At 36.0% G+C, this 21924-nt stretch overlaps 2 protein-coding genes across 2 annotated transcripts; both read left to right on the plus strand.

Moving 5' to 3' along the window:
- Nucleotides 1-9122: 9122 nt before the first annotated feature.
- On the plus strand, nucleotides 9123-11158 carry LOTGIDRAFT_236629 (hypothetical protein). The gene is made up of 2 exons (XM_009067688.1): nucleotides 9123-9289; nucleotides 9761-11158. Exons 1-2 carry the CDS (start codon nucleotides 9287-9289, stop codon nucleotides 11111-11113), a joined length of 1356 nt encoding a protein of 451 aa, XP_009065936.1. The 5' UTR covers nucleotides 9123-9286; the 3' UTR covers nucleotides 11114-11158.
- A 2258-nt stretch (nucleotides 11159-13416) lies between these two features.
- Nucleotides 13417-20915, plus strand: LOTGIDRAFT_81964 (hypothetical protein; the record flags this gene model as incomplete). Its single annotated transcript, XM_009067673.1, has 16 exons — nucleotides 13417-13626; nucleotides 13845-13941; nucleotides 14244-14345; nucleotides 14549-14647; nucleotides 14934-15024; nucleotides 16056-16110; nucleotides 16839-16977; nucleotides 17307-17407; nucleotides 17965-18132; nucleotides 18391-18498; nucleotides 18993-19098; nucleotides 19466-19622; nucleotides 19764-19858; nucleotides 20248-20341; nucleotides 20477-20591; nucleotides 20850-20915. Coding segments are annotated over 16 exons (1803 nt in total), but the record flags the coding sequence as incomplete, so codon positions are not given.
- Between the last annotated feature and the right edge of the window lie 1009 nt (nucleotides 20916-21924).

A 21924-nucleotide genomic window follows, 5' to 3' on the forward strand; every position in this document is an offset into this window, starting at 1 on the left:
GGGGGGGGGGGGGGTGGGAGGGGTATGGTCGATAGAGTTTGGTAATCGAAGGGGAACAGTCGGCATTTTCGAGGATTGATTTTGGTCTTTAGTGTGCTTTAATAGTCTTTAGAAGTACTAAAACGCACGAAAATCGCTTCAAATATACCTCAAACTTCAAAACACTGTCTATTGCTATATATGTGTTTTCTATATATATCACTAAAATTCGAGTCGAATTTTTATCATTCAAACGTGAATAGTTATGGATACACATGGGTTTAAGGATCAAATTTCGACGATGAGCTCTGAACGGATAGTGAAGGTCCTCCTTTGAACAGAATACAGTGGCGATTCTAGAAAAAAGGATATACATATATAAGCTTTCCAAACCAAAGAAACAATAGCATTGCAAAATCTTTAATGTAAAATTTAATTTTCAAAATGCAGTTGTAAGAGAATCGATTGTCGTACGGCTGGTGGGAGTTGGGAGATTTGGTTTGGCGAATCAAGAAAAGATAAAAGTGGTAGAAATAATGACAACAGCAAAGACGTCCTTTATGTAGAGTTTCAACTCCCAGAACAATCAAGTCTCGATATATCAACCTGTTTTCTACACCCGATTTAGCTCATGAACAATACAGAACAAGGAAGCACCATGCAGTATGAAATGGGGGAAATTTTTCAGGACAGAGGTGGAGAAAAAGATCATCCCCAAAACAAGAATGAAAATATCAGGCTAATGAAGATGTTACGCTAATGGCAAAATCGGATAAATTATGGATGGTATAACAATTATTAATATGTGGGTTGATGATAATGCCCGACCAATGTTCTCTCGTTACCTTGTGGTTAACCAAACCTCTCAAGACGGGCTTGACTCATCTCATCCAATTACACCGTGTATTGAATACCGTAATAACAACACACACCCCTAAAAAGTTAGAGATTTATTTGAGCACCAGAAACGTTACTATGGACAATTACTACTATTTGCGCTTTTAGTCGACAACTGAAGATTGTCATCTATCAGCGCCAGTGTAAAGGGACCTTTACGACTGTTGTGGTGTAGCCCAGCCTTTAAAGTCATAAATAACTATAAATTCAAAACTATGAGTCGGGCCAATACAACTTATTTGGATCTCTTAGGTTTATACAGAAAGTGTAAAATTTATTATCGATCAGCGCTGGTGTAAAGCGACCTTTACGTCAGGTGTGGTGTAGCCCAGCCTTTAAAGTCATAAATAAATAAAATAAATATATTATTACACTCAGGTAATATAATCTGTAATCATAGTGATTGTAGACATATTGTATCTGTATGATTTATATATTTCCTTTGTAAGGATCTGAGGGAAATACCTAGGAAATCCCTGGGAAATGACTAATTTAGGGCCATAAATTTGAGTGCCTTTGGTGAGCTCACATGAGTGGCTAATCTTTGATATGTCAAAGTATTTTAGGTGGCGATACGAAAATGTGATACGGTCGAAATCAGCCTCCATACAATGGTCTTAGGAATTCTGTTGAACTGATTCTACATGAGAGGCCAACGACGATATTCGCACTTTCTCATCTTTGTTGTGTCAAATTATTCATTCCATAAGGCGAAGATTCGCAAATGTGAAATGGCCGAAATCAGCTTCCATACACTGGTCTTATATTATTGCAGAGATGATAGCAGAGATTTTGTTAAGCTACATCGCACGAGAGGCCAATGATCTACGCACATTTCTCCGTTGTGTCAAATTATTCATTTCCTGAGACGAAGAAGCGAAAATGCGAAATGACCGCTAGCTTCCAAGCATTCCATCTTAAGAGTGAAACAGATTTGAAGTTCATCAGGTTTTATCTTCAAAAGTGTGTCATTATCCACTTCATGTGAAAAACAGCACGCATTTTTCGAATTAACTATAATTTTTATTATAATATAATATATCTATGAGCTATCGTATCAAATTCTCAAAAACATTATGCGCCATTAGCACAAATCTTGAAAATCAAAGTGCACAAGTTCTTTAAAAGGTAGGAAAGCAAATCAAATTATGATAGGTTTTTTACAAACATCCATTATAATAACAATTTAAATTGATATTTCTAGGTATATCAAAGTTTCAACAACATTATGTACCATTAGCGCAAATCTTGAAAATCAAAGTGTTCTAAAATAAATACTCTCAAATAAGTAGGCATGTTAAAGGGAATTGTTCATCATCTGTTTGACCAATCGTACCTTACTCTTATTTTAGCTAAGCCAATCAGTAATAGTGTTCACAGCTCACCGTCGAAATTTGATCTTCAAATCCATCTGTGTCCAGAATTATCCACGTTTAAAAAGAGTCGTCTCTTATCTTGTATAGAAATAGGAAAGAACTTTCTAGTTTGAGATATGCGATTTTTGTACATTTCTAGTCCTTCAGTAGACTATTTACATATATTCAACCTACAAAAAATGACACCTATCCCTTTGAATTACATAAGTGACTTTTTTCTATTATATACATAAAAACTAAATTATAGCACAAGTACCCTGTCATACAAATACGTCCCTTTAACAATTTACCGCCAAATACTCACGAATTCTAAAAGAAAACCAAATATTTGAGAATCACACGTTGAGTATATGATAAACATTAAGGTGTATTGAGACGGTAGGGTTTAAAGTGGAGCTTTCACAGTCAGTTGTTATCATAGTAAATTAGTATACACGATCTCAACCCCTTCACTCTCTTTATATTATAGATTATCGCCCTTGTTTACATGTAGTAATTAGGTTAAGTAAAGGTTAAAGGTCATATATTGATCTTGTCTGACTCCATTACATTCGGCAACTCTCGGACGTTTCCGTAACTTTCACGAGAGGCTGTTTGAAGAATGAAAATACGCTGTTTGGAGTTTTATGTTTATGTCATACTTTTCTGCACTTATATAATTATAATAGACTTACTGCGTGCAATGTTATCGGGACAAATTTATTTCAATGAGCAATTTTCAAGTATCAGCATATAGCCTAATCTGATGATATACTTCGATATGCCTACGTCGAAATCAACTTTTAAAGGATTGTAAAGAGGTTTTCTCTATTTTCTTTTTATGTCTATCAGAGACACTTATAGCATCAATTTGCAACATTTCAATTTCAATCAGACGTCCGTGGTTCTGGTTTTTGCAATTCCAATGAAATTTCGCGCTTTATAACATTACTAATTCAAACGTCGCAGACAATATCTATGTGTCTATGCGATAGTGACGTCATAACACGATTACTGTCAGAGGAATTGCAGGAATCACAGACGTCTGACTGAAAATCGGCATGGTGCTATCATTGCTATCAGTGTCCATGATAGGCTTTAAAATTTAGAAAATCTTTTTACAATCCCTTTAACGATTGATAACATCTGAGTAGGTAGTTTTTTTTAGGTGAAATAAGAGTATGATATTATAGATAGATTGTAAGTAGAAGTCAACAAGCTTATATACAGAAAACGAGATTATTACAAGCCTTACTCCTTGTAATCTTTTTGTTTAATGGTGGGTGGGTTCCGGTAGGCGGCAACTAATATATCATTCAGCCAAGTGTGTTACCTTTCAACCACAATTTATTTTTTTTATGATTCAACGAGATTACTACATGTCTTACTCCTTATCATTTATTAATGTTTTGATTTTGTGGGTGGGTGGAGCCTAGTAGGTGACAACTAACAATCATAATCATATATACCAAATATACTCGACCAAGTGTGTCACCTTTCAATAATATATACCTAATATACTCGGCCAAGTGTGTCACCTTTCATTCCTCGACCAAGTGTGTCACCTTCCAATATTATACCTAATATACTCGACCAAGTGTGTCACCTTTAAACCACCATTTTATTTTAACGGTAGGTAGGACATTAAATACGCCCTGTTTTTACGTTTCTACGTTTTAAGTTACACATCAAAAGTTTCATTCACAATTCTCAGTCAAACATAAACTTAATGTAACAGTAACACTGGAAAGTTTTATGGGTTGTATGGGCGGGATGGGTTGTATGGGTGGGATGGGGTCTGCCAAAACTGTGTCACCGATTTCTTTCTGGGGTGGGGGAGGGGGTGCCAAGACAAGAATTATGAAATTGGGCTACTTTGAGTAAACATAAATATGACAAATTTTGAAGACCGAACACCGTATAAAGACGTACGTCGTCCAATCCAGTAATATTACCCAAAAAACAACATTATAATCAGATTGTTGATGCTATAAGCACAAATTACGTCAGAACACCACAGTCCTTGACCTAATCTGTCTGAATTATGACCTAACCTGTCTGAACTATGAACAATGATATATGAGTTATTTCCTTCTTGAATTATTAGAAAATGACAATATCCTTTCACATGACAACGCCTTGAGAAATTCCGGAAATTGTACACAACCTATTTCAAATTACACGTGCGCTCTTTCTTAATTAATTCTACGTCACGAGGCATTGTAATAACATATTTCAGACTGCATAGTGACAAAAATGCCGGGAGGACTCACATGGAAAAGGATGGTACAACGAACCGCAGGTCTGTAGCCAGACTTGATTGTTTGGAGGGTCAAGTCATTTCCAGAGGTGTTTAGCAGTCAGATTTTTTCGGGGGGGGGGGGGGGGGCGTACCGAGGACCCGTGGGCTAGAGGCCGTGAATGTTACAGATCCCACGACATTTAGAAGTTCAATATGTAAGTGGACCTAACCCTTGTAACGTGTGTCATGATAAAAAACCTATACCGCTATTTAGACCGAAACATCTGTCTCTATGCTATTTTTCTATTTTGAAAGTTGTCAGTTGGTCAGCCTACTCTACAGCTAGGCCACTACTCCAGCCGATTAATGTCAAAATATCTATAACAGGCTGGTATAGAAGCAGATGTTTCGTACTAAGCGTTGTGCAATGTCACAAGCTGAAAAAATAATCATTACACAAAAACAAGCCGACTGAAATTTGAAATATTCCCAACAGTATATATCTATTAGAAGAATAAGTATATTATTATGGATTATTTATACATGTATGTATATGTTGAAACAGGGCACGACGTGACTGTGGTAATGACGTCATCACCTGGAGACACGTTTCTCATTTTTCAGTCTTTTATCTTTACTGTAGTTATGTAAACTACTTTAATAAAAAAATCTAATTTTTTTTATTTGACTCATCTCTCTGTCTGATTTTCATCACCTCGGAAACTAAATTTAGAACTTGTGAAATATTTAGAAGGTATTCTTTCCCGTAGGGTAATTCCAAGTTATATTCGTAGTTGAAGTGATATTCTCTCGGTCCAATCGGTACCAACTCTACTCCCAACAAGACCAATTTGCACGAGTTACGTCATCAAACGCTTTGTCGTATTGGAATTGCAAGGTTCACAGACGTCTGATTGAAAATTGGAATGGTGCAAATGGAAGCTATAAAGTGCACCTGTATACATAAAAAAAGTTAAGAAAAACTCTTCACAATCCCTTTAAAGTCTACCGAATTTTTCTGCTCAACGAGATAATGTTACAATGTATTTTGACGTTTATGGGAATGTAAATCAGCAAAATCGATAGCCGACATGAGTTGTGTTGTCTGTGAATATAATATTTTTAACATCAACACAAAAATTAAATCCCGCCATTATGCTCGTCTGAATGAATCTCTTGTCAAACAAATACAGCCATTATTGAAATTGTCTGAGCAGGTCTGTCAGAAACAAGTACGACCATTAGAGATAAAATGGTTTCAACAAAATGGTTTTATTTTCTCTTTTGCCATTAAATATTTATGTCGAAATTCTCGAGTAATATTCAATGCCATATATGATTTATTAAGCTTAGATGAAAGAATAAATTAAATCCATTTATTATCCGAGCGGTGTGGGGTCGCCTACGGATGGAAATTAATTTTGAATTAGATTTCTGTGGTATTCGCTGGCACCAACTACCCCCTTTCAGCCATGGTAACTAGTGACATCACTATGAAAGTCGGACATACACATAGAAACGCAACTGTATTGGTTGGCAACCAGTATAATGTATCCTGGTAAGAGCCGGAGAGCTAGTAAGTTGTCAGAGACTAAATAAGAGTCAGTGAGTCGTCAGAGACTAAATAAGAGTCAGTGAGTTGTCAGAGACTAAATAAGAGTCAGTGAGTCGTCAGAGACTAAATAAGAGTCAGTAAGTTGTCAGAGACTAGGTAAGGGTCAGTAAGTTGTCAGAGACTAAGGAAGAGTCAGTAAGTTGTCAGAGACTAGGTAAGGGTCAGTAAGTTGTCAGAGACTAAGTAAAAGCCAGTAAGTTTTAAGAGAGTAAGTAAGGTACTTTGCTGCATTAGCCACTATTCTTGTATCGCGGAATGCAGCGATTTGATTGGATTACATGTTTATGCTAGCGAATACAGCCAATCAGAGCCCTCGACGGAAAGGCTATAAACCTTATGACTTCTTCTCGAGGCCCCTGTGACTGTATTCGCTGGCGTACAATCCAATCAAATCACGGCATTCCGTGTAACCAGAAAGGTGACTTAGTTAAGATAAAAGTACAGAGTTCGTAATGGCTTGACATTGTGAAGATGATTCTATACCATTGTTGAGACTATCTATAAATCATTAATTTGGACTGGTTAAGAAGCTCAGTGGTATCAGGAAATGGCCACCGTACGATCAGTCTGAGGGAAAATAAACATGGAATTGTTGTATTGATCTCGCTATAGACTGATATCTTCTTAATCACATCACGTCTCAACTCTTCCTTCTAAGAAGATGTAAAGGGAATGAAACTATTCGTCAATCCGATTTCCCTGTCAGTGACGCAAGTTGGAAGGGATGACACGGAAAAGGTAAAGGTGGGTTTGGATTTAAAGGCAATGCACCGTCCTCGGGGTGAGGCTTGGGGCGGGGCAGATAAATATCTAAATTGTTATTTCTAATAATCGTTACTAGCAGATGTAGTTATTTTCGCTCCAATAAGTTCACAAGTATTTGGTATATGAAATGCCCTGTAATTGTATTATAATGCCCTCGCTCTATTGATAATTCCCTAATAATATCTTCAATAGTCCATAATAAAGCTTTTACAAGTCCATATGATTCTTTTATTATCAGACATTTACATTTCTTTTCATCTTGTGTTTTGTCGATTCGAATTCACATAATGTCACCAAATAACTTCATAATCGAATAGTGTAAGCTACAATAGAGGGCGGACCATCTTTCAGCCATTCAGATATTTTCCAAGATTACAAAAATCTCTGAGAAAATGATTTATTTTTTTAAAAAGGAAATAAGGCTTTTAATCTCCCGACAAATAAGTTGTAAACAATCGAGGATATTTGCTTATTACATTGTATAAGCATTGTTCTTTGATTGTAAGCGAACGCATTGTCAAGTTTTAATTCTGAACTATGATATTGGGTAGCTTGAAAAGCGAAACTTATACGAGTATAACATTGTCATTCAGTGTGTTGATTGAATACATGTTTCCTGTCCGATTTTATACCTACATAGTACAGCAAAAATCAAAAGAAATCCAAATTTTCTTAATCTAATAGGCTAAGCAAGACAGGCAACGTCATGAAGTGTGCAACGGGGAAAATTCTGCAAGGACAGCAGCATTAGCTTACTCTTTTTTTCATTTCCAACTGTTGAGAGATCTTAAAACATACACAGCCTGGATTAAGATTAAGATAGACGAGGCGCGGCGTCCGGTACGGTGTACAGAGTAGGATTATCGATTATTGATTATGATCGATACAAACGAAAATACAACAAGTGAACACACGAGGTACACGTGCGGACACGGTGCGGACATGATTCTTTTTTTTCTGCTGGTTCGATATCCCACACCTCAACGGACACCGTACCTCGTAAAATTGGCACTTTAACACAGGGCCTCGATGAATATCGAAAATGATGGACAAGCTAGTGACTTTAAAACTTGATATAATTCATGAAGCTCCTATCGTTTGTATACTATATTATAATAACAATAGGTCTATGTATTCTATTATACTTTTATTAACCCGTGGCTGATCGCATATGACTTTGAATAAACAACATTAATTATTAAAGCATATCGGCTGAACAAGTCGTTTCATGCCTCTTTTGATTAACCCTTTACGATTAAGAAATACGATACACAAGTAGACGTGAGGGTGGGAGAGGGTTATAGGCATAGCTTTGAGCTTTGACCGACACTGGGTCGAAGTATTAGTACAGCATCATTATCTTGAGGAAGATTCGAACCTAGGTTTGATATTAAGAGCGACTCCTTGAGCCTCTATGACTTCTAAATTCCACATACAAGAGACCGGTGGTGGGTGAAAAACATTTTAGAGTTTAGCTCATGCTGTCCACACATGTTTCTGATACATAACCCTCGTGAGGACAACTAGTTTTGGAAATGGGGGTAAACTTTCCATAATTGGACTATGAGAGTATTAGCAAACTCATTAAGGCTTTGTTTAAAACCTACTTTGACATTTTCTATAAATCTTTGATTAAGTGACTCAGGCATTAAAATTTTATAATTGATACGGCTGAGCAATCATTAAACGATCAATGGTTATATGGCTAGGTTTAAAGGAGATCTACCTGAAATTTTCTCAAAAAACAAATTGTCATTTAAGATGTAAGATTTAAGATAGAAAACGGTGTATTCCGAAGTATTTGGTGCAGCAATTTAGGGGCCATAGTTCGCCGATGTGACTTTACTCTTTTCCTTGTCAGTCTCTCGGATTTTTCCCCCCTTTTTTATCAGGTGAATGCGCGAACGCAGTCTCCCACACTGTAAAAATACGTACTCGAGTCACCCTTACCTTTAGCAAAAGAGTGCGACGTTAAGTCAGATGTGATAAACGTTGCTGATCGAAAATGCCCACAGGAGTCATTGCAGGGGGTGAGCCAATGCTAGATGCTATTCAAAAGCCTCATCCGTGGAGAACCTCTCTGCTGATCAAGGTTCCTCCTGTACCGGGAAAGTCGGTATTTGTTTTGATTGGTAGATGACAAGTTAATGTCATCTGATTTCTAGTCTACCGCCCTTTAAATAGTTTGTAAGTAATCTGATCTTATCTAATTAAGAATCAAACCTAAGATACAGTAACTAAACAACGGTCGCTAACAACACTAAAACAAACCCAATTGGTCCTTTGTTTCAGCTATATATATCAGGTCTTGATTAGCAATATTCATTCAGTGGTTACATCTGGCCTTGGATAGCTTCACAACAGCTACAGCAAGTTCCCGTCTTCCGACCTTAGTCAGTTTTGAATATAGCTCGAATTTTCTAAACCTTCAATATGGTGAGTACATCTTTTTTTTAAGGATTAATTGTGTACAAACAAATTATGAGATTGTATTACGACTGGAAATTATCAAGAATATTTGCGACCCAGACACAAGTGTTGAAGATGTTAGATTCTTCATAAGTAAATCTGCTAGCTCATTTTAGTTCAATTTCCAACACCCTAACGTTCGACCCTGGACTAACAAGCAAAGTAAGAAACCTAGGCGTACTGAAGTTACCCAAAATCAAGGCAATATCGTAAAAAATGAGCGAGAAATAGTAGTTAGACTATCAAAAATGTGTTGCTTGAAATGAAAAATCTGGTTTCGGCCAGCCTAGCAATTCAGGCCCTACTAGCTCCTCAGACGTGATATACTTTGACGTGCTATATTTCGGCACGACTCTTCCACATAAACTTCCAAATAACTCTAGAGTGATATTGTTACCTTTTGCCCTACCATTGACCAGTATATTCCTATCCTTTCAGCGTGAGTGTATCTCTATCCACATTGGTCAAGCTGGTGTCCAGATGGGCAATGCCTGTTGGGAGTTGTACTGTTTAGAACATGGTATCCAACCTGATGGTCAGATGCCTTCTGATAAAACTATTGGAGGTGGAGATGATTCCTTCAACACTTTCTTCAGTGAGACTGGAGCTGGTAAACATGTTCCAAGAGCTGTATTTGTTGATCTGGAACCAACAGTTGTAGATGAAGTCCGAACTGGAACTTACCGCCAACTCTTCCATCCTGAACAACTCATCACTGGTAAAGAAGATGCTGCTAACAATTATGCTCGAGGTCACTACACTGTTGGTAAAGAACTCATTGATTTGGTTCTTGACAGAATAAGAAAGCTGGCTGATCAATGTACCGGTCTTCAAGGATTCCTCATCTTCCACAGCTTTGGTGGAGGAACCGGGTCTGGTTTCTCTTCCTTGTTGATGGAAAGATTGAGCGTCGATTACGGCAAGAAATCTAAGTTGGAGTTTGCTGTTTATCCTGCTCCACAAGTATCAACAGCTGTAGTAGAACCATACAACTCCATCCTTACAACCCATACCACTTTGGAGCATTCTGATTGTGCTTTCATGGTGGATAACGAAGCTATCTACGATATTTGCCGAAGGAACCTCGACATTGAAAGACCAACCTACACCAACTTGAACCGATTGATTGGTCAAATCGTCAGCTCCATCACTGCTTCACTCCGATTTGATGGTGCCCTCAACGTCGATCTTACTGAGTTCCAGACCAACTTGGTACCTTACCCACGTATCCATTTCCCATTGGCCACCTATGCTCCAGTCATTTCTGCTGAGAAAGCCTACCATGAGCAACTTTCTGTATCTGAAATCACCAATGCCTGTTTTGAACCAGCCAACCAGATGGTCAAATGTGATCCTCGTCATGGTAAATACATGGCTTGCTGTATGTTGTACCGAGGTGATGTTGTTCCCAAGGATGTCAATGCTGCTATTGCTACCATCAAGACCAAGAGAACCATCCAATTTGTCGACTGGTGTCCAACTGGTTTCAAAGTAGGTATCAACTACCAACCACCAACTGTTGTACCAGGAGGTGATTTAGCCAAGGTCCAGAGAGCTGTTTGTATGTTGAGTAACACGACTGCTATTGCTGAAGCTTGGGCTCGTCTTGATCATAAATTTGATCTGATGTATGCTAAGAGAGCTTTCGTCCATTGGTATGTTGGTGAAGGTATGGAAGAAGGTGAATTCTCTGAAGCTAGAGAAGATTTAGCTGCTCTAGAGAAAGATTATGAAGAAGTTGGAGTTGATTCTGTTGAAGGTGAAGGAGAAGAAGAAGGGGAGGAATATTAAGATGTAACTAAATTTGAAACCGTTCAATAAAATAATGATTACAAGACGTTTTGTAAATTTCTGGAATGGGCTGGGTTAACATTTGAGTGGTTTTCAGTCTGAATCGTCCAAATCATCCTATGAGATGTTATTCCACAACTACCATGTATAACTCCGTACAATGAATTTCGCATATGGACTATTTAGCAAAAATAAGCCGATAACAGAATTTATATAGCATTTTCCTATTTTGAGACTCCAGCTTGTAAAAATTTTTCAAAAATTCGTGCAGAAATTCAACTCTTTCCCTTTCCTTTTCCGTTTTTGGCACATGTTTTTGTAATGGCCCATATATGTGTTACAAATCCTTCCTTCTTATGGCTATAAATGGACCTTTAAATAGCCTACAATTGATCACCGTGTGATTCTCTCCAATACTTTGACTCTGGTCAAAAGAAAACCGGTCAATAAATAGCCGTTCTTTGTATATGGCGTATAATTGGATAGAGATCACCATTTCTTAGGGACAAGGTTAATGTAAAAAGCCCTATCATCCCTTGTAGTTGTAATTTCGAGGGCAAACCCATCGATTTGTACCCTGGGTATCCTGCTCGAGAACGACGCTAGTTCTGACGGTGGCATGGGGGTACAAATACTATCTATTACCATTCTTACAATCGCTTAAATTTAATTTGCAAAAAAGCATGGTGGTTTGGGTATAGGTCATTCGTATCCTGAATGGCGGTTGTAGACTCGCTCAAAGAGACTTTAACAGAGTACGTCATCTCCTCATTCTGATACGTCCCTCCCCATTCCAGTCCCCCACCCTCCATTCCCATTGCCAACCCCTCTCTACCCCTCTCCCCCCAAATCCGAAACGCCCCCTCCCATACCGATACTTGGTTCAGCATGGTAGTTTGGGCAAACCTGACCCACCGCACTGTCCTGATTGATATGTCGGTTGACAAGTTTCTGTAGAAAAACAACATCATATGATTACAATATTATTACTTTCTAGGTTTCTTATTAAATATCTTGACCTGGCATTAGTTTGCCATGACATTGGCATTGATTTTTTTTTTATTTTACAGCAAGGAATGAATTTTGGGCTTTTATGCTTCAAGCCCTCCTGTTTAGTTTTTAGTCTACTTTTAATGGAGTTTTACGTCCTCTTTTTTTTATGTAGGTCTACCTGATGGGGCTAAACATGATGGGCGACACCTGGCAGTATGCAATAATGGACATTTTGACAGGAAAATGATAAATCAGTGATGTAACATAGCAAAAAGCCCATGGCCGAGCATAGACATTATAAATTATAATCTCTCGAGGGCTTGGACCGATGCAGTAAATAATTCGTTGTCGTCTGAAGTACTCAAGGGAAGCTACTCTTAAAAATAACTCTTCATTAAAGAGGTAGAATAAGTTGTCCTGTGATGTTGATAAAATTTTATTTTGCATTGAGCTTTTGATGTGTAATGAAAATTAATGATCTTGTATCAGCTGGAAGAGGTTGACACTCGAGAAACTAGAAAAATCAATGCCCCTGACAACGTTATTGCCCAAATTTGAAAATCATTGGGCTCTGATTGTCAGGAGATGACATATCGTATAAGGTGAGAATTTGGTTTTTCTACTCAATCAGTGATACTTTAGCTTTAATTATTGATGACTTGTTTGTTATCATTTACAAAGATTAGTCTGTTTACATGAAGATATTTAACAGGCTGCTTTCACTTCAGATGGTCATGTTATAAGATGACAACACACAACCACCCATGTTCCATTGATATTTTGTCTGTTGTATTGCCTATCTGAAAAACTGAAAGTTGAAGCATATGTCAACTGCACCAGGAAGAGAAAGAGGGGTTCTAGTTAAGTAATGGAAGGATAGGTAGAATAGTTTACAGAATAGGTTGCACATTGTACATAGATTGTCAAGGAAGTAAACATTTTGATATGCTAACAGAATAGGTCATCAGAACTTTTCATACCCAGCGCCAGAGGCAGAAGAATTCTGTAGATTACTGAAATCTTATCATTTCAGTGGGATGCTACAGTTTTTTCAACAATGGCTGTTGGTAATCCTAGTCTTTCATATCTCAATCTTCCATATCATATCACCTGAACCCACTTCCCGCTTGTTTCTGAAGAAAATACCGTTACCAGATCATGTGACAAACCACAATACTATTTTATGCTGGACCATAAAGCTTGCCAATGATGCTGAAAACTTTTATTTGGATGCAAAAAAGTTGGATTTGCTGTTTTATTCAAAGTTGGAATTCGATGAGGATCATCATACACTTTGTTACCAGCCAGATTTGAACCTAACAAAGTTAAAAGACTTGTCAGATCATCACCATAGTATTAAAGAAAAGAATCACCACCATTTTAAGTACTTGGAAGATTTACTGGAATCATTTTTAGACTCTCATCCCAGTGTAGAATGGTTTACTCAAGAGACTCTCCGATCTCGTCAAAAACGAGCAGTAGCTTTTGTTGATCCATATTTTACCAAACAATGGCATTTGGTAAGTTTTGAATTGAAATTCTTGAATTTATATGAATGAATGAATATAGAAATATTTCAGGTTTCAGACTAAATGCAAAATACTTTTAATTTGATGTTGGGGAACGTAAATAATGATGTTACCTCTGTCTGTAGCCGTAGTTTGAGATATATGCCAAGTTGCTAAACCTCAGTACCAATAAACATTGTTTATCAATTTCTTGATTTCTGTATTCACAGGTTAATCGTCAGTTGGCCCATATGGATATTAATATAACTGGAGTTTGGGAGAGAAACGTGACAGGTCATGGGGTCACAGTGGCTGTAGTAGATGATGGTTAGTCCACTTTTACTTTATTGAAATATTCTATTTATAGTCCAGTTTCGGCCAATCAGATTTCTATATTTTCAACAGTTAAGATTCTTTTCATAATAATTTTTGACTTCTGATTTTCAGTCAGATGTCTGTTTTTCCCCTTTAACTAAGTGTTTTATGATGTAACTATCCTTTGTGACAATGAAATAATGATCTAAATACAGATTTGAAATATGCAAATAGAGGTAATAAATGTCCCTGATACACATAGAAAGCTTAGATAACCTCTTAACAATTCCTGTAATCCAATGCTTATTTTTCAGGAATTGAATGGACCAATCCAGATCTAAAAGCTAACTATAATTCTATGGGAAGCTGGGATTTAAATGATAATGATGCTGATCCTATGCCTAGTGAAAGTAAAGGTATGAGATTTTATCCAATGTTGGCAAATTTGATAAGACAAAATTCGCTAGTGTTTTGTTTTTGTCTTTTACTGGTGTTCGAAAGTACTGAAAATTTTCTTTTAGATCCAAGAAAGAAATCGTATCATTTTTTTGTCATAGGTTTTCATTGACTGTTATAAGGGTAAAAGACTGTTGTATTTATATTTTGATGTATATTACAGTAAACAACCATCATGGTACGAGATGTGCGGGAGAAATAGCAGCTGTAGCGAATAATGATAGATGTGGAGTAGGGGTGGCTTATACTGCCAGAGTTTCAGGTAACTTCATCTTTAACATCATCATTATTCCTGATTTTCTTTCCATTGTAATCAAACAAGTTCTTTACTGCAGCCCTATTCTAAATTTAAACCAATCAAAACGTGTCATGCAGAATCTGTTTCTTGATAACATTCTTTTGTCTAAATATAGGCTTTACGAACTGATAGAGCTGGATTTCAACTATACATAGTGCATTTGAAAATCAAAATCAGACATCCTGTTCTACTACAATTAAAAAAGAAATTGACACAAAGTTTCCATAACTGCTATTGTTTTATCCACTAGGTTTACGAGTATTAGATGGACCAATGACTGACAGTCTAGAAGCTACAGCCTTTAATAAAAAATTACAAATTAACCATGTTTACAGTTGCAGGTAAACCTTTTGACGTAATAATACCATAGATAGAATTATTTATCACAAAGTGTAGGGTTTCGTTCAGTTCGTGCAACTCCAATAAAGTTGCTAACATTTATTCATCTGCAAAAACCTATGGCAGGCGTCCATTCGACTTCACAGTCCGTTTGTAGTTGTAGTGCTTCAATAAATACGATTTTTAGTTGACATTGTGTTTCTTTTCATTTAGTTATATCAACATCAATAACAGTACAACATGACATATGTGAAGTAGATTAACTGAAAGATACAAATATTGAACTTAAAATATGCTTAGAATATAAAGACCGTGTAAGAATTGAAGTTTAAACACGTCCATGCTAAGCAACCGGCTTACTTATTTGACATTTACTAAAATGAAGTCTAAATATGTTTAAAACTATGACAATTAATGAATGACAGGGATTGACAAGGCTCATGTATGCAAAAGGATTCTTACACTAAATATTTGCATTAAAATTTAAGGGTTTAGGGGATTATACAAGTCATAATTTAAGGAAAATAAGAAATAATTATGGTAAACAATGAATTTGTCAGCCATGATGGTGACGTCAGAGTGCACTAGGGAAATTCCCATTTGACCACATTTTTTATGAAAACTTATAATACACTACAAAGTTGACAAGATAATATAAAGTTAAAATACGCGATGTTTAATTAGACGTTAATGCAGTAATATATATCATACCGATTTTGTTTCTATCCACGGCTTTTGCATACAAAACATAAAAGCTTGCTTCGTTAAAAATATTCATATAATAGTAGACTCTTGTTTCCAGTCATACTCATTTAGTCTCGTTCAAAAGTCTCATGATTGCAACTCGTGTTATTCGTGTCACTCGATATGTGTTCCGTGCATGTTTGTAGGCCTACACAAAGACAGGGCAATATTATTAAATAGCTCACTTCTTTAATAAAATTATTAAACACATCATGTTTCAGCAAAGTTTACAAGTGTCATCATCAGATGAAATAACACTTAAAGATTCTTTTTTACCGCTTTTTTCCAGTTGGGGCCCAGATGATGATGGTAAAACAGTTGATGGTCCTCATATTCTAGCTGCTGTAAGTATCAAACATATTCTAGCTGCTGTAAGTATCAAACATATTCTAGCTGCTGTAAGTATCAAACATATTCTAGCTGCTGTAAGTATCAAACATATTCTAGCTGCTGTAAGTATCAAACATATTCTAGCTGCTGTAAGTATCAAACATATTCTAGCTGCTGTAAGTATCAAACATATTCTAGCTGCTGTAAGTATCAAACATATTCTAGCTGCTGTAAGTATCAAACATATTCTTGCTGCTGTAAGTATCAAACATATTCTAGCTGCTGTAAGTATCAAACATATTCTAGCTGTTGAAGTATCAAACATATTCTAGCTACTGTAAGTATCAAACATATTCTTGCTGCTGTAAGTATCAAACATATTCTAGCTGCTGTAAGTATCAAACATATTCTTGCTGCTGTAAGTATCAAACATATTCTAGCTGCTGTAAGTATCAAACATATTCTAGCTGCTGTAAGTATCAAACATATTCTAGCTGCTGTAAGTATCAAACATATTCTTGCTGCTGTAAGTATCAAACATATTCTAGCTACTGAAGTATCAAACATATTCTAGCTGCTGTAAGTATCAAATATGAAGTATGGATCAAGTTGATGTATTTATGAATGACTTTTAGCTCGGCACGTGACCAAGATTAGAAAAATAAATGTGAATTGTTGCTTTGGAATATTATATTACCTCACATTTAATAATTGATGAATGATTATTTTCAAAATTTTACAGAAAGCTATGAAATATGGTGTAGATTATGGTAGGGGAGGCTATGGTAGTATTTTTGTCGTTGCTAGCGGTAATGGAGGTCGTCACCATGACAACTGTAATTTTGATGGATACGCTAATTCCATCTATACTGTTACGATAGGTTCGTATTTTTTTTTCTGACTGTTTGTTCAAGTCTAATTACTGTCTTCAGGAATATTATTCTTTTTTTTTGCTTTATTATCTTAAGAGACAAATTTCAGTTATACATTGTACTTTTTAGAATAAGAATTCCAGGTCGGGCTTGTCTACAATCAAAGCAAAAGGTACAAACAGAAGTGCAAATAGTCCAGGTCTCCTTAATGTGTAGAGTTTCAAAGTAATTTGAGCATTGCTATTTCAGTATGTAAATACTAAATTTCATTGTCAAAAAATGGTCCTCATGGTTTTGACCGAATTACACAAAATGTCTGAATTTCTTGTTTTCTATAGGTGCTGTAGATGAAATAGGTCATATGCCGTACTATGCCGAGGAATGTGCGTCTATGCTGGGGGTAACATTTAGTAGTGGCAAGGCTAACAATAGAAATATAGTAAGTCAGAATTTAGACAATTGTTATATTACTTTACTCTATTTTTCAACTTTCAAATGTTCAACTTTCAAATGTTCCCATGTTCTTTTCCATAGCATACGGTAATAAGCTTGTGCTCTTTATAGAATTATTTTTTCGACATCTGGAAATATCGCGAGCTGATTTCCAATTTTGGTAAATGTCATTATTTTAATCGTTGTTGCTGTAGGAAAGATAATACTCCTATTAATAGTCCTCAAAATGTAAAACTCAAACCATATTATAACAGAACTTGAATCATGTTGTTACTCAGAGTTTCATGCTATGCGATCTTCAGACAACTCATCCATTTCAGTCTGCGTCAATACTGAAGTTTGACAAGTAGAGATCTTCAGACAACTGATCTATTTCAGCCTGTATCCCTACTGAAGTTTGACAAGTAGAGATCTTCAGACAACTGATCTATTTCAGCCTGCGTCAATACTGAAGTTTGACAAGTAGAGATCTTCAGACAACTGATCTATTTCAGCCTGCGTCAATACTGAAGTTGGACAAGTAGTATTGTATTATCGTTGTAGGTGACTACAGATTGGACTAAAACTAGTAGAAATGGTTGTACAGTTCATCATTCAGGAACTAGTGCCGCGGCCCCACTAGCTGCTGGAATGATAGCCTTAATGTTTCAAGTTCGTCCCTGTTTAACTTGGAGAGATGTTCAATATATTATTATTATGACTGCTTTAAAGGTAAGAGTTATTGCCCTTGCCATGGAGAAATTGTTGCTGTTGGTCTTTTACATGTTGCTTCTCTTGTGATATTGGAAAACGTGCTAATTGCTGGGATCATCAAATTTCGGTTTCGTTTGCTTTTTAACAAACCAATCAGTCGACATACCAGACCATCCATTACACTGGTTTCATTCTTCCTTCAACTTATGGCAAATTTTACATCATTGCACACTGCATGGCTTAACTCAATTAGTAACCCCATTTCTTTATTTTTAGGTGGATGTAGATTTGGCCCACTGGCAACAAAATGGAGCTGGATTAAATCATAGTCATAAACATGGATTTGGATTATTGAAGGCATGGAGATTGGTTAATGCTGCCAAGGTACAGAAACTGTTTTAATATTGCACTTTATTAAAAAAAAAATTAACCATATGATTGTTCAAATGGATGGTAAAAGTGTCTCTTTTGATAAGAGGCATCTTGATATTAAATGTGTCTCTTTAAAGACTTTGGATAAGAGGAACCTTGATATTAAATGTGTCTTTTTAAAGACTTTGGATAAGAGGCATCTTGATATTAAATGTGTCTCTTTAAAGACTTAAAGATAAGAGGCATCTTGATATTAAATGTGTCTCTTTAAAGACTTTGGATAAGAGGCATCTTGATATTAAATGTGTCTCTTTAAAGACTTTGGATAAGAGGCATCTTGATATTAAATGTGTCTTTTTAAAGACTTTGGATAAGAGGCATCTTGATATTAAATGTGTCTCTTTAAAGACTTTGGATAAGAGGCATCTTGATATTAAATGTGTCTCTTTAAAGACTTAAAGATAAGAGGCATCTTGATATTAAAGTTATATGATTTTTATTAATAGATCTGGGAAACAGTACCATGGATGACATCATTTACCTACAGTAATGATAATATAGACCAAGTTATACCGAAAGATGTCAATAATCCATTAGTTATACAGCATATAGGTACGACCATTCTAAACATATTAACACAGTAAGGTGGGATGTAAAACTTCATTTCATTTCATTAATACGTGAGATGCTTCTTCTTGTATCACAGAAGTTTGTAAATGTAATGAATTGATAGGATTGTACTCTAGCGAATACAGCCAATCAGAGGCCTCGACAGAAAGTCTGTGAACACAAGCCATAATGTTTACAGCTTTTCTGTGGGGGCTCTGATTGGCTGTATTTGCTAGTGTACAAAATCACAACTTTCTGTGATACTAGAAAGAGGGTTATTGCAGTCATGATAAAAGTAGGAAGTTATTGATATTGTGAAGATGAGTAGATGTAAAACAGTGTAGTTACTTGTTTTTGTTTTATATTTCAGTAAGTGAAAAAGATATACAAGGGTATGATCTATATATATTAGAATATGTACAAGTTACCGTGACGATAACCCATCCTAACCGTGGTAAACTGTCCTTACAGTTAAAATGTCCCAGTGGTACCAATTCTGTCATAGCTGCTGAGAGACCCCTAGATGTGTAAGTAAATTTTATAGCTGTGGTTGAAAAATGTCTTGCCGTGTGTATGGAACAAGGAACCCAGGCATATTGTGCTTAAGGGTTTGCAAAATTCATAGCTGGAATATTTTTCTTAGAAAGTGATTGGTTTTCTGTTTTCAGATCTAAGTCAGGGTTTTCAGGCTGGACATTTACTAGTGTAAGATGTTGGGGTGAGAGACCAGTTGGTTCCTGGAATTTAACTATCACTGATTCAGGTACCTTTTTACTCATTTTTTTCACAATCAATATTTTTTATAATCCTATTATTTTTATTGTGGATGTTTTTATTTTAATCTACGCTTTTTTTGTCTTTTTCTTTTTGCTCCTCCCCCTTCTTCCTCTCTCTTCTCTTTTCTTGTTAATCTATTTATGAAGTCTGTCAAAGTTTCAGGAAAAGACTTATGCCTATATAGCTCCTCATCCGAAAAGATCATTCAAATCAATTCAAGTTTTCCTCTTTTCAGTCCCCTGTAAACCACATATATATGTTAAAAAAGATTGCAGAAATCTCACAAATGTTAAAAAGTTTTTTACCTTAGCTGATTTCAAATCTTAATAATAAAACAACTTGTTTAAGTATAATGATCTTTTCCTATTTTTGTAGGAACTGGCCCAGAGAAACCAGGTATTTTAAAAAGTTGGAGGCTACGATTGTTTGGTACGCCCATGACAACAGAGGAATTTCAGGACCGGAGGCTGTAAGTCTTATCAAAGTTTTAACGTATTCTTATGAACTCTCACTTCTTTGAAATTAATTTCCTCGTAGGCAGAATCATATGAAAGGTAAAGGTATGAAATGAAAGTAAAATGTGCTTGTTTATTTTTGATTATAGTAAAATTGAGAAAGCTATGAGTGGTGAATATCTAAATGATAGTTATTCGTTACCATGTCGACCACCGCCAACAACTGTCAAATCAGATATACCTATAACACTCAAAACATTGAAGGTAAGTTAGTATTTTACCATCCTTCCAACTCTGATAACTTGATGAAATCAAAACTTTAGTCCAATTGTTTGTTCCACATTTGCGTTTTGAAGACTGGCAATACTGTGCAATGTGCAATGGGTAAATTTAGTCAAAACAGCAGAATTAACTTTGGGATAGCTCTGTTGATCTTTATCGTTGGCTCTCAGTTGTGAGATGGATTGTCTCTAGAATGTTACTGACTTTTGAAAATCATTGATTTTTTCGAAATTATTTCAGGTTTTGGTTCTGGCCAGTGTATTCTGTTTAATTATGGCAATTTACGAAACTTTAGAATACTGCTTGTGTTACAATAAGGAAAAAATGGAGCAGAAACAGAAAATGGAGTTAGCTCTGCGGGCACAGAGTCTTTCAACAGAGACTTCAGAGAGTGTGGGAGAGGAGGATATTACAGAGAGTACTGGATTACTCCAAGGGGAGGACATTCAAATGACTTCATTAGACTTGAACGATTCAGACGATCTCATAAGGCGTAGTGATATTCCAGTCGATTTACTCCAAAAACTTAGTCCCAATGATTCAAGTGCTTTAAGTCACAATCGTGATACGAATATTTGTGATAATTCTGTTCTAAATATTAACCAATCAGGTGCCACCAATTGTGATCATGTGACTATTGATAGACATGCTCAGTTCGATACTTTAAGTCTTTCAGACGGCGAAGAAGAAACAACCTTTGATATCCGGCAAGTGAAAAAAAAAGACACTTTTGATTGGTTGAAATATACTAAAAAAAGCTGAAAGCTAATTTTACTATCAGTATTTTGATTACCTGGGTGCTATTGTGGGTTTTTTAGATTCTATTTTTAACTTCCAATCATTCTGCAGATAAATCACTTTTGATTGGTTGAAATTGATTAAAAATAAGATAATAATTTTACTATCAGTATTTTATTCTGGTGATAATGTGGGTTTTTTTAGATTCTATTTTTAACTTTCAATCATTTTGCAGATGAATGAATTTGTGAAATAACGCAGACTTTTGATTGGTTGAAATATACCAAAAAGATTATCTTGCTATCAGTATTGTAATTGGGTGCAAATGTGGTTTTTTTTTTTTAGAGAATTGACTGAAAATGGCTGAAAAATATTCTACTCTTTACAGTGTCAGACTATTACTTATACCTTGACTGCAATATCCACTATTTTTGTATTTCGGAATGCAGCACTTCAGACTTTTCAACCCGGTTTTCCCCTGTCAGTGATGCAGGTAAGAGGGGCTGACATGGAAAAAGCGTCTAGTCGTTCGGATGGGACTCTTAACCGAGGCCTCGTGTGCTTAAGAAATGTTTTT

The sequence above is a fragment of the Lottia gigantea genome, assembly GCF_000327385.1.
Source record: "Lottia gigantea unplaced genomic scaffold LOTGIsca_85, whole genome shotgun sequence".
In the NCBI taxonomy this organism is placed as follows: Eukaryota; Metazoa; Mollusca; class Gastropoda; family Lottiidae; genus Lottia; species Lottia gigantea.